At 44.5% G+C, this 13,743-nt stretch overlaps 1 protein-coding gene and 1 long non-coding RNA gene across 2 annotated transcripts; one reads left to right on the top strand and one right to left on the bottom strand.

Moving 5' to 3' along the window:
• The first annotated feature begins 2,752 nt into the window (after positions 1-2,752).
• On the top strand, positions 2,753-8,726 carry LOC130384572 (uncharacterized). The gene is made up of 2 exons (XM_056592819.1): positions 2,753-5,006; positions 7,436-8,726. The coding sequence occupies exons 1-2, from the start codon at positions 4,279-4,281 to the stop codon at positions 7,512-7,514; spliced, it is 807 nt and encodes a 268-aa protein (XP_056448794.1). The 5' UTR covers positions 2,753-4,278; the 3' UTR covers positions 7,515-8,726.
• A 337-nt stretch (positions 8,727-9,063) lies between these two features.
• LOC130384573 (uncharacterized) lies at positions 9,064-10,371 on the bottom strand. The gene is made up of 4 exons (XR_008895891.1): positions 10,295-10,371; positions 9,843-9,934; positions 9,632-9,719; positions 9,064-9,385 (listed from the first exon to the last, which is right to left on the bottom strand). It is a non-coding gene; the product is annotated as an uncharacterized LOC130384573 (long non-coding RNA).
• Positions 10,372-13,743: the final 3,372 nt, after the last annotated feature.

Raw genomic sequence — 13,743 nt, 5'->3', positions numbered from 1 at the left:
TAATCATCTTAACTACTTTTTAACACATTTCTCAACATTAACATGAGACAAATGGCTGAACATTTCTTTCCGTTCATCTCCTTTACTTTTCCTTTTTCTAACGCTGCTCACTCTCAGATTAAACACAGAGTGGGGGTAACTAAAACACTGTAATATAAAACATTTTTAAAACAACATACATGAAATTAATGCCCCGTTAATCCACATTAACAGATGCACACTTCAACTCTGTTCATCAGACGAACATCAATAAAGTTTACTCAACAGAGGCTCAAGCATCACATACACACACACACTCCGGGTACAAGGCAGAATACACAGCTCTCATCAGTCCAGGTTCCGCTTTTGAAGGGACAGGGACACGGGAGTTCAGTAATATGTAACGAAGTACATGTGGCTAATGGCATGAGCTAGCGCTATAGTTGCTAATAACCAACTCACGTTCTACTTCGTTTCCGTCACAAACAAGGTCCGCTAATCAACCCATGGTAACAACAAAAAAAGCTTTGTTCTCTGCGCCGCCGATAATAACTCAAAACGTTGGGATATATCTGGCTCTCTCACGCAAACAATAATTTTCTTCAAGAAAAAGTTTGCATGCCGCTGTCCAGTGTTGTTTTCGTCAGGCAAGACGCAAACGAAAATGACGTCGTCAGACCCCTTTTTTCCATGACGAAAATGAGACTAAGACGAACGTCACCAAAGCCATATAAAGACTAAAATGTGACGAAAAATGTAGACATTTTCGTCAGACGAGAACTAGACGAGACTAAATTGTTAGTGAGTGGACGAACAAAGTTTCAAAACATGCTTTTTTCCCGCCAACTATAATATGCGTGCAATGTCAATCAAGAGCTCAGACATCAGAAATGGAGCCAGCTGCTTGTCCTAACAGTCACGCCCCCATCACACACTAAAAGCCTCGCTCGCGCGCAGCTGCGCCTGCACGCACACGGCACACACACACTCATACACTACAGAGAGAGGCTGGTGGACGAGGCACACACACACTCATACACTACAGAGAGAGGCTGGTGGACGAGGCACACACACACACACACACCATGGCAGCAGCAGCGGTGCCGGGTGCGGGTGGTCGTAAAAAGAGGGATGATTTATGGTCCCGCATCTCCGATGCGACCAAACCGGGGGTCTCATTCATTAAATTGCTCCGTGTTGCTGACCTGAGTACTCATCTCACTTGGCCTCCACGCAGAAAAAAAGATTGCTCGGGCAGGAAATAAGTACAAATATTCTCTGTGCTTCTCTTCTTCCCCCATAGGATCCCTTTTTTGTTTTTTCACTCTTGGTTTCACCAGCGGTTCGATGCCGAAACATCTTATGTATATTTGATTTTGGACTAAAACCTTTTGAGTTTTCGTCGGACTAAAACTAGACTAAAACCTTTGGAGTTTTCGTCAGACTAAAACTAGACTAAAACTTTCAAAGATAGAAATGACTAAAATGGGACTAAAACTAAGAAGCATTTCGTCAAAAAGACTAAGACTAAAACTAAATCTAAAATGCCTGCCAAAAACAACACTGCCGCTGTCACACTAAATTTGTACCGGCTGCCAAATTGGTACCGGGCGCGTCATCCATACGTAATCCACTCCAAATCTGCCTGGCAACAGATGATCGCTTCGTCCGTTGCCTGGCAACGGACGATCGCGTCGAATGACGTGAATGGTTCACGAACATTCGCAAACCTTCTATCTAGCGATCCGTTATCTGTATTGTGCTATTTCGTCCTTGACCTGCTTTAAACACTCAGTTTACTTGCTAGATTTGATTAAACAATTAAATACAATACAAATATAAAGTAAAAACAAGTGTTATCTAGATCCGTTTTCTGTATTATGTTATTTCGTCTTTGGCAACATGAGCGCAAATGTTTTTTGAAACCCGCTTTAAACACTCAGTTTACTAGCTAAATTTGATCAGACAATTAAATACAATACAAATATAAAGTAAAAACAAGTGTTATCTAGATCCGTTTTCTGTATTATGTTATTTCGTCTTTGGCAACATGAGCGCAAATGTTTTTTGAAACCTGCCCGGCAACGGACGACGCGATCATCTGCTGACAGGCAGGTTTGGAATGGATTACGTATGGATGACGCGCCCAGTACAAATTTGGCAGCCGGTACAAATTTAGTGTGACACCGCCACCTCGACAACGGTCCGGCAGAGAGAGAAAGAAACGGCACATACACCTTGACGGTGTCTGATTGGTTACGCTACGTTACCTTACGTGAACTCCTCATGTCACTCGAATCTTGTACACTTTGAGAAAGGCACATTCGCCACACTTGAAATAAACAAAATATTCTTTTTAAACAGATATAAGTAACCTTGTGTATATTAATCTTTTTAATCTATTTATTGACATATTTAAGATTTCAATCATAAATCCTATTCATTTGATGGAAGATTATTTTTTAAATCAATCTACTATCTATAATCCACTCCAAAGCCACTATCTATAATCCACTCCGGAAGCAGGAAGCAGCTGACGTTTGTTCAGAAGATTGCGTTTGTTCAGACGCAGCCGTGTGACGCCGCAGACGCAACTTCCGGGTAGCCGGCTTGGTTTGGTTTGTTTGGTTTGGTTAGCAGGACGCTTAGCGTCGACCTGCTATCTCGGTTTGTATCTATTTTTCGGTATTTATATCTGTGACCTGTTCTGCATACTCTGTACTGTATTCGCTGTTTCCTCGCCGGAGCTCCGTCTGCATCAACCACGGTAAGAATGGATTGCGATTGTTCTTGCTCTGCCTTTCTCATTGATAAGATAGCTCTGTTAGAGAGACGTATCTCTCAGCTAGAGGATGAAAGGGTAGCGAGCGTAGAGAAAACAGATACTCCAGAAAGTATAGAGAAGAGTCCCGCCAGGCGGACTCGTGGAGCTAACGCTATCGTTAGCAGTGACTCCGTCAAGGCAATCCTGTCGGCAGCACCACTTGCGAGGCAGGTTGCGGTCAGTACCCTGCCTCACAAGTCTTTTTCGGGGGTAGAAACGCTAGTCATAGGTGACTCTGTTACACGTAAAGTTAGGCGACACTCGCCAGCGACAGTTATTTGCCTACCTGGGGCCAGGGCTCCCGACATTGAAGCTAAACTTAGGGTGCTGACATGCGGTCAGACCTCATACGGAGTTAGATTAGATGCACCAAACACCGACACTAGTTTCGCAACATAGCTAGGCTTTGTGACTTCGCCAGAAAGATGTGTCGTCATCGATTCATTCTCTCTGGCCCTCTACCCGATAAGGGTAATGATGAGCGTTATAGTAGACTATTGTCTCTAAATCGCTGGCTGGCCCTATATAGCTCAGAGCAGGGCTTTGGTTTCATAGATAACTGGCCCTCCCTGTGGGGTCGCCCTGGTGTGCTCATGAGAGACGGCCTACACCCTACTGGGTTAGGTGCCTCAATTATGTCAAAAAACATAGATAGATGTCTTAGTCAGGCGTGACTCATCCACTCACAGCACACTGGGCTGCAGGAGTTTAGTAAACCTGCTAGCAACATGATAGTCTACGTTGCAGAGTCTAGAACAGAGTCTAGAACAGCAGATGGGTTAGCTGAACCAGGATCTATTGCACCAATTGTTTCAGAGCTGAGTGTTAACCGGACTCCCTCTGTAACTAACGCTGTACCTATATGTACGGTGGTGCAAAACTGCATGTCAAACGGCATGTCAAACGGCATGTCAAATCGCATGGTAAATCGCATGGTAAATCGCATGACGCATCGCATGAAATTAACGCTGTACCTATATGTACAGTCGTGCAAAATCGCATGTTAACTCGCATGACAGAGCTGAGTGTTAACCACACTCCCTCTGAAATTAACGCTGTACCTAGTACAGGCGTGCAAAATCGCATGGCAAATCGCATAATAAACCGCATGTCAAATCAAATACTAACAACTAACCGGACTCCCCCTGAAATGAACACTGTACCTATATGTACGGTGGTGTGGCCCCGCTGTCTCGAGGTGTAAAACCCGCAGGCGAGCGCCGCGACCAGTATGTCCAACTCTGGCGATCCCACTGATCGCCTCAGAGCTGAGTGTTAACCAGACTCCCTCTGAAAATAACGCTGTACCTATATGTACGGTGGTGCGGCCTCGCGCTGTCTCGAGGTGTAAAACCCGCAGAAGAGGGCCGCAACCAGTATGTCGAAACCGCAGTATCCCCTTGACCGCTTCAGAGCTTAGTGTTAACCGGACTCCCTCTGAAAATAATAAAAAGGAAGCACTCAGAATAGGGTTCATGAACATAAGGTCGCTTTCATCGAAGGCGCTCTTGGTCCATGATCTAATCATTGATAAAAAGATCGACATTCTGGGGCTTTGTGAAACCTGGTTAAAACCAGATGAGTTTCTAGCCCTAAACGAAGCTACTCCACCCCATTACGTTAGCACCCAAGTATCTAGAGAAGTTAAGAAAGGTGGTGGAGTAGCCCTGATATCTAATTCTAAGCTTAATTTAAAGCCAAAGAATAGATATATTTTCAGATCCTTCGAGGTGCTAGCGCTCTGCACCTCAGCTCCCAGAGAAGCAAAACGAGTTCCAGACTCTTTTGTTTTAGCTGTAGTATACCGTCCCCCAGGACCGTATTCAGTTTTTCTCGATGAGTTTTCTGACTTTGCAGCTGATCTGGCTACATACTCAGACAATGTTTTGCTTATTGGGGATTTCAACATTCACGTGAATAACCCGTCTGATGCCCTCACAAGGGCGTTTCTGTCCATTACAGATACGCTTGGCTTCAAACAGCTCGTCCAGCACCCAACCCACATCGGTGGAAACACGCTGGATCTCGTTCTGACCCGCGGTGTAGACATTTCACAGCTAGTGGTCTCTACCTACACCTCAGCTTTATCAGACCATTTTTTGCTCACTTTCCAGGTGGTGGTATCCTGCCCCTGCGACGATCAACAAGCTACTTTCAGCTGTCGCCGCATCACACCTGCAACCATTACAGCTATGGCAGATAAGTTAACTAGTTCACTTGCACCTCTCTGTAACTATAGTGGTTCTGTGGAGTGTCTTACTGATGACCTCAACATTGCCCTGTCTGTTGCCATTGATTCAGTTGCTCCGCACGTAACTAAAAAACGAACATTGAAAAAACCAGCTCCTTGGTTTAATGCAGAAACGCGCATTTTGAAGCGAAACTGCAGGATCCTTGAACGTAAATGGCGCTCGGCTAAACTTGAGGTCTTTCATCTTGCTTGGCATAATAGTCTGATCACCTAAAAGGGTGCGCTGACTATTGCGAGGAACGCCTACTATTCTAGTATCATTAATTTGAATAGAAATAATCCTAAGTTTCTTTTTGACACGGTGAGGAGTCTCACTCAGAAACAGAATCAGACCGTAGGCTCCTCGATCGTGGCAGGTGAATTCATGGATTTCTTTGAGAATAAGATTCAATCAATTAGAGAGGAAATTGATGCTTGCCGTGCGGCTAATCCTATACATCCTGTGGGGCAGGATGGGGTTCTCCCAAGTAGGATGGTGAACTCTGACGCAACTCTTTTGGAGTTTAAGGCAATTTCTTTGGGGGAACTTGAAAGGGTGATAAAGGCCTCAAAGCCAGGGGCGGCCTTCCCTACAGGCGGGTTAGGCGGCCGCCTAGAGCGCAAAATATAAAATGCGCCCGAAAAAAAAAAAAAAAAATTAACTATTGGCCACGTCTCCCCGTCAACAATCGCCCCCCCCCCCCCCCCCGTCAACAATCGCTTCATACCCCCCCCCCACCTCGCCTAGAGCGCCAATTGTGCTGGGGCCGCCCCTGCTCAAAGCCAACAACTTGTATGCTGGATCCTCTCCCTTCCAGGGTTCTTAAGGAACTTCTTCCAACGGTGGGGCCTGTTATCCTCTCGCTTATGAATCTTTCGTTTTCAACGGGAATTGTTCCCTCCAATTTCAAGGCTGCAGTGTTAAAACCGCTACTCAAAAAGCCTGGCCTAGATCCTGAATTAATCAGGAACTATCGGCCTATATCGAATCTGCCCTTCCTGTCCAAGGTACAGGAAAGGATTGTAGCGAAGCAAATTGTTGATTATCTGACCAGGAATAATCTCTTCGAACCTTTCCAGTCGGGGTTCAGGAATTTCCACTCAACTGAAACTGCTATTACAAGAGTTGTAAATGACATCCTTTTAGCTTTGGATAAAAATACAAGCACAATGCTTGTGCTGCTGGACCTGAGCGCTGCGTTTGATACAATCGACCACAGCACTCTTCTTCACCGTCTTGAACACTATGTTGGTTTCGGGGGTACGGCTCTTGGTTGGCTTGAATCGTACCTCACCGATAGAACCCAATTTGTGCTTCATGAGGGTGCAGAATCAAAGCGCGGTAAATTGCGCTTTGGCGTACCACAAGGGTCGGTTCTTGGTCCATTACTTTTTGCAATTTATATGCTTCCCCTGGGTGACGTTATCCGCAGCTTCGGAATTAGTTTCCATTGCTATGCGGATGACACCCAGCTCTACATTCCTGTAGATTCCGGGGACTCGGGCCAGATTCAAAGGGTTGAGTCCTGTCTAGCCGCTGTGAAGGGCTGGATGTCACAAAACTTCCTACAGCTTAATACTGGGAAGACAGAGCTGATGATTATCGGCTCGAAGCGGGACCGGGAAAAGTTTGAGGATTGTCTCTGTGGTTGGATGGCTTCGCCATCCCACAGAGTGCATCCGTCAAAAATCTTGGTGTCCTGTTTGACCCTCACCTATGCTTTGACCAACATATAAGAAGTATAACTAGAATTGCCTTTTTCCATCTGAGAAACATTGCAAGAATCAGACCAATGTTATCCGCAGTGGATGCGGAGACACTGATTCATGCATTTGTTTCGTCAAGACTGGACTATTGCAATGCATTGTTCTCGGGATTACCACAAAAAGTCTACAGCTGGTACACAATGCGGCAGCTAGACTGCTGACCAGAACGAGAAAGTTTGATCATATTACACCTATTCTCGCCTCTCTACACTGGCTACCAATAACTTTCAGATCAGACTTTAAGGTGCTATTGTTAACCTATAAAGCCTTGCATGGATTATCTCCATCGTACTTGAAGGACCTGATCATTCCTTATAGTCCTTCTCGGTCTCTCCGGTCTTCGGGAGCTGGCCTTCTTTCACTGCCGAAGGTTAAAAAGAAATCGGCTGGACAGAGAGCGTTTGCCTATCGAGCCCCTTTTTTATGGAATAGGCTGCCATCAGCGATCAGGGAAGCTGACTCTGTGGAGCTATTCAAAGGGAAGCTCAAAACGCACCTCTACAATCTTGCATTTGGAGTGTGAAAACAACTGATGCGAGAGTGAAGACTACTCTGTTTGCTTGTGCTTTTCTTATTACATTATACATTCCCACTATGTACTTTTCCGTTCTAATTCACTATTCTGTCTCTTCTAGCGTGTTGCGGGTACTGGACTGGATGCCTGGACTCTCCTCATGGATAACCGGCCAGAACCCCATCACCATTTTAATATGATGTGCATGTATTTACCTGTATGTCAATTGTGGCACCCATTGCACTCCTGACCATCCCTGGAAGAAGGGATCCCCTACACTGCGTTTCTTCTCAAGATTTCTTCCTTGCTGATTCAAGGGAGTTTTTTCTTGCCCGTGTAGGGGCATGGGTAAAGGGGGGTGTCACAAATATTTGGCCTGTTAAGCCCTTTGAGGCCCCGTCCACACGAAGCCGAAACCGTTACGGTTTTGATCTATCCGGTTTCGGAGTATCTCCGTAAAGACGGAGTCAAGCGAAACCGGGTAGATCTGTAGAATCGCTGTAGTACACATTCCAGGCCCATGAGGGGCGCCGCTTCTGCTACAAAATTAAATAGTAAGAAGAGGCGAGCATGCGCATAAAGGGTGAGACTCCGCGGGCTTAACAGTCATTGGCTAGACTAGGGTCGAGGGGTAGGGCGATGACGTAACCGGGTAGATTTGAAACCACCTCCGAGGGTGGTTTCAGAAGTTTGCGGTTTCGGTCAGCGGATTCGCCGGCTTCGTGTGGACGGAAGGCCGAACCGTACAAGACCTTTGCGGTTTCGCCATGAAATCGGCTTCGTGTGGACGGGGCCTGAGACTGTAATGGTGATTAAGGGCTATACAAATAAAATTGAATTGAAAATTGAATCTATCTTACGGTGGCGCTGAGCATTCACCAAATAAAAAAAAGTTTCACAGCTAATGTAGCCGTTAGCACACTCAGGATCTCGTAATTACGAGATAATATCTCGTAATTACGAGATAAGGATCTCGTAATTACGAGAAAAGATCTCGTAATTACGAGATACGGATCTCGTAATTATGAGAAGGATCTCGTAATTACGAGATAAAATATCATATTTACGACATAAGGATCTCGTTTACGAGAAAAGGATCACGCCTCTCATTCACCAATAACGTTGCTGTCTAGCTGCAGGCCAGCAAAGATGACGCTATCTGACGCTATCGTATTTAATCTCCTGCTCGGGTTGAGGCATTGGGTAATATTGATGTTCCTTAAAAGAGAGGAGGGCATTAATATAAGTATGTCAACATTGCGCAGACATCTGAAGTCATTGGCCGGCAAAGATGACGCTATCCGACGCTATCGTGCTTTATTTCCTGCTCGGGTTGAGGCATTGGGAAATATGGATGTTCCTTAAGGCCCAATCCCATTTCTAGCCCTTACCCCTTCCCCTTCCCCCTCCCCCTTACCCCTTCCCCTTACCCCTCAATACAGAGGGGTAAAACGTTCCCCTAAGAAATGGGACGCCCCTCCATTACGTGGCTTCATCGTCGCTGACTGCGGACAGCTGACTGCTATGTCAACAGAGGCCACGAGTAGGCATGTTTCAGATCAAGCATACGTTGCGTTGCGTTGCCTCACATAACATAATGAATTAGTGGATAAAAACGTCAGAAATGCTGGCGTTAACTTCCCTATGTGATGTGACGCGTCACATGGCTTTAAAAACTCGCAGGATCCCCATTGTAACTCCGTCCGACTGCTTTTCTGTGCATATGCTCTTTCAAATAAATGCAGACATAAGACACTCCCCTCAACATATCAAAACATTGCCATAGGATAGGATAGGATTTTATTTGTTGTCATTGCACATGTTACAGAGCAACGAAATTATCAGTTACATTCCGTCCAAGAAACATAAAGGACAAGGGTAATGAAAAACAGTTATTTTTATTTGACTGCCAGGTATCCACCGCCGGGTTACATGCTTTTAGGGGATGGTGGTGCCCCTGCCTCCAGACGCCCGTATGTCTGTTGACTCCCTATAAAGAGCCGGTGATTGGGCGGGTGTAGCAGCGCTTTAATTACCGCCAATCCAAGGTGCGTTCTGTGATAGAGCAGGCCTTCGGGATGATGAAGACAGGAGTCGAGTAATGGAGGTTTACACACACACACACACACACACACACACACACACACACACACACACACACACACACACACACACACACACACACACACACACACACACACACACACACACACACACACACACAGCAAATACTCAATTACAACAAAAACAATGGTCTCGTTTGGTTGATACATTGATTAGGCAATTGGTAATTGTTTATTTCAAACTAGACACATACCTTGTACTTCTTTTTAAGGTTCTCCCACTTCTTAGAAGCCTGTTGACTGGTCACTTTCCCCTCCACCCCCATTTCTTCCAGAAAAAGCCTACATCACAGCCAACGTACAGTATAACGACACCGACATTCAGTGGGCTATTGAGCTCAACACAGAAATACCAAAGTAGAAAACAGACGCAAGAATGAAAAGATTGAACAACGTAAGACTCACTCCCAGTTTTCTGGCGATCATTTTCGATTTTAGGAACTCATTGTCCCTGGTCGCCCTGAAATTAATGAGCCGTCTGGTCTCCTGTGGTGTCCCTGAGTTAAAAGTGGAAAGGAAATCTTCAGTTTGACAGGCGACTGACGTAGCCTAGGTGGCAGGTTTACCGATATCAAAGCAGTGATTGGTTAATCAACCAAGTAATAGTAGTAGTAAGCAAATCCACTGCACACAAATTTTACTTGAAACCTTAACATGTCATGTCAAGGGTTATCGGATATCTATCTTAACAAATAGCGATAGCGGAACACATTTAGCATCGGCTTCTAGTGATTCAAAACAAACTTGACTAGTGAATCAAAACAAACTTGACTAGTGATTCAAAACTAACTTCACAACCGCTCGAAAATAGTATTATTACACCAGTCTGCCGTAATTAAAGTGCTGAAAATACTTACATTTGTGCGTGTCCTTCGCTTGAGCCATCGCTGCTGTTTGTTTATTTGCCGATTTCGGTTGGCCACTAGAGAGCGCCAAAATCTTGTATGTATAGTTCAACGGTTATTTACCGTTATGTCATGTTTTATATCGAGCTCAGAGATCGCATTGTCCATGTATGACTTCGAGCTGAATATACAGTCAACTTTACATCATGAGTCTGAATGATAACAACTAGTAGAAATGCATTTTCGGCCGGATTTTCCTCGAAGCCCTCCCTTTGAAGTGTGGTCCTTGGATAGCTTAGTTTCAAGGGCTACGTAGCCTTTTGTCTTCGCCCTACCCCTTAACCCAAATGAGAATTGGGACACCCTTACCCCTTCAAACCAAGGGGGAGGGGTAAGGGGGAGGAGTAAGGGTAGAAATGGGACGCAGCCTAAAAGTGAGGAGGGCATTAATATAAGTATGTCAACATTGCGCAGACATCTGAAGTCATTGGGACTGTTCAGGAGAAAAGCCCAGTCGGAGCTGCTACAAGTGGCTCTCTTCCTGCAGGAGCAGTTGAACCAGTACGGGATGCTTGTTCCATCATTTGATGTGCCAAAGCCCCTCGAATATTGACGCGTTAAATGTTCAGTGGAACCCAGAAGTGGAAATGTTGTTGTCGTGGTGGTTTAAAGGGCATGTGGCTGGCCCCTCACATTGCAGCTCTTAAAAGTTGAATACAGCAGTGCATTATGTGTTTAACTTTATACCATGCATTATTGTTCAGAAAACGTCTTACCTCAAGCTCTTTTCCAATTAATGAGCTAAATTGTTTTTATACAAATCAATAAAATATTGTTTTTGTGGGGAAATATAATTTTTGTCCCACTGCCCACATTCGATTTTGTTTTAATATTGACTGTGACAGTATGTCACATAATTAATGTATTCAAATTAAAAATACTATGTTCATAGTAAAGGCAAACCCTGTCAGTTGTTAAATTATTTAAAAAAAAAACCTTCACAGTGGTATAATGAGCACATACCGCTGACTGAAGTGATCTAATGCTTTTATACAACGGCTACTATTATGGCAAAACGTAAGTCATAGGCACACTACATTTAAAAAACAACAAGAAAGTCAAAGTAGCTGTTTTATTAAAGAATACAAAAAAGTAGTCCCTCCTGGCTGCCTTCAAAATGCACGACGGTCGCTATGCAACACACTTTAGCGTCCCTCCGAGAGAACGGTTGTAGCGGTTTCCACTTCAAGGCGCGGAGTGATACTTTCACAAAATGATTGGGCGTCATAGCAGTTATGTACATAGACATCATATAGGTAGACGCCGCCTCCACTGCGTCAGCCCGTTGCCTAGGCGAAACGCGGCGCCGCCATATTGGTACGGGAGCTCTCTGAAGCCGGAGGTCTGTCAGACGCGTCAAAACAAGCGCAAGTTGCCAGGAGCTGCGGTTTATCTGGATAAAAATCACGATAACCTTTTACATTTCGCAACCAATTTCATGGAGTATTCAAGGGTTTATGCTCTACGTGAAGTGTGTGAAAAAGATTTGCCTCTACGTTACTTTGAATCTCGCTAGTTAAATCGCCAGTCATACATGTGCATGGGTCTATGATAAACGCTCCCTTTTCTTGCACAGCCCGTGCACTTTGAAAATACTGAGATCTATGAACTATCGAAATAGTGCTTCTTTAGTTACTACGTATTGACCATCATTAAGAGAAATATATTATATATATTATAAGAGAATATATATATATATTCTATAGCAGTAAAAATATACACATCTCAATATATACATACACATCTCAATAGTTGAACTGTAATATAAATAACAGCATATATATAATACAATATAATATAATGACTCAGTATAATGTGCAATGGAATAACATATATATGATATATATAATATGTGAAACAATATAATATATTTTAAGTATAGGTATATATTCATATTATATAATATATATATTTGTACATTTGTACAATTTGACATAATATACAATCATGCTCATAACATTTTCACATCTATGCAGTGCAATTGACACAATATATAATTTCACACAATATATTGTGGCGAGCAGCGCGGGAAGGACGAGACGGGAGCCCAGGTTTAAATGGCGGCGCAACTCTCGTGCCTCAATACACCGCACGACCCTGAGAGCTGCCTTTATTCAAACACGCACACATAACAGAAAACACGGCACACCTGACCGACGGACATACGACTCCGGGTAATGGTTGCCGACAACACTACACACAATAAACACACAAACAATAGAGACCCCAAACCCGTTAACCCCACTGAACCTAATAACATAAACAACTTATCTAAAGACAATAAACCCCCTTTTCCCCAAACAACGTTATGAATACCCCATTACCCAGACTCCCCAGGGGTAGGAGTCGCCACAATATGATATTATATAATAATTTAATCTAGGCTAGAACCCTTTAAAAAGTATAGTCTTGCTGAGCTTTTTTCGACTGTTGCCAGTCTGTAATTGCAGCGTGCTCAGTTTTGCAATGTGGTGCAGCCTGATTTTGTGAAATACAGACGCAACCAAGGACAACAGTGCAAAGTGGTGGTTTTCAATGCCAAATTGTGTGTCCTGAATGTGCTCCTTGAGGAGAAACACATCATCTGTCCAGATGTCAGCCCGGACAAACTTCTGGATCACAGACACACTGACAGCTTGCCCTGATGCACGCTGGCGAATGAACCGCTCTGCTGACCTGACCACCTTCACTGTCCCCTCTGAAGGAATCATCAGCCCTCCTTTGTTCTTCAGAGTCAGCAGGTGGTAGCTCTCGTCGAAAGATGCGCGTGCAGCATCTGTCACCAGGCTAGCACGGCACTCACCACAGGACAGCTTTCTCAAAACCTGCCGCACCACAAACCCTGCAATGTAGACCAGTGCGTTTTCCACTAGGCCACCAAAGCGGGTTGGCAAGTAGCTGTGGTCCCCAATCAACGCAGACACATTCACGAAGGGCACCTCAAGCTCTTCCGTTTCAGAGGGAGAGGACATCTCTACAGCCGACAGAGACACGGTCTCATCCTGTGGTGCCACATTCCCTGAAGTGCTCGGTGTGACACCACATCGGACCATGAGCCGGCGGAAGATGCCCTGGAACTGGCCTGCGGAGGGATTGTTGTTCCAGCCCCCTAAAAACCAAAAACACACAACACTTAATAGCGATATTTACTCTTTTCAGACGTCAAAGACTTTTTTGGAAAGACAATTTAATTAATTTAGAAACTTCTGAGATCCTTACCTGATGCCCTGATGGAGTTGAAAAGGAGCTCCAAATGATCCTGGCTGAACCGGTAGGTGCAGATATATTGCTGACTCTGAAGCAGCTCAGGACACATCAGCATTAGGGTGTCAATGTTGATGACAAACCCCATGACAGACAGGTACCTTAAAAAGAAAATATTTTGTCAGTTTGAAAGTTGT

Source organism: Gadus chalcogrammus, chromosome 6 (genome assembly GCF_026213295.1).
Source record: "Gadus chalcogrammus isolate NIFS_2021 chromosome 6, NIFS_Gcha_1.0, whole genome shotgun sequence".
Classification (NCBI taxonomy): domain Eukaryota; kingdom Metazoa; phylum Chordata; class Actinopteri; order Gadiformes; family Gadidae; genus Gadus; species Gadus chalcogrammus.
The sequence above is the reverse complement of the archived record's forward strand: the minus strand, read 5'-3'. Positions and strand labels throughout refer to the sequence as shown.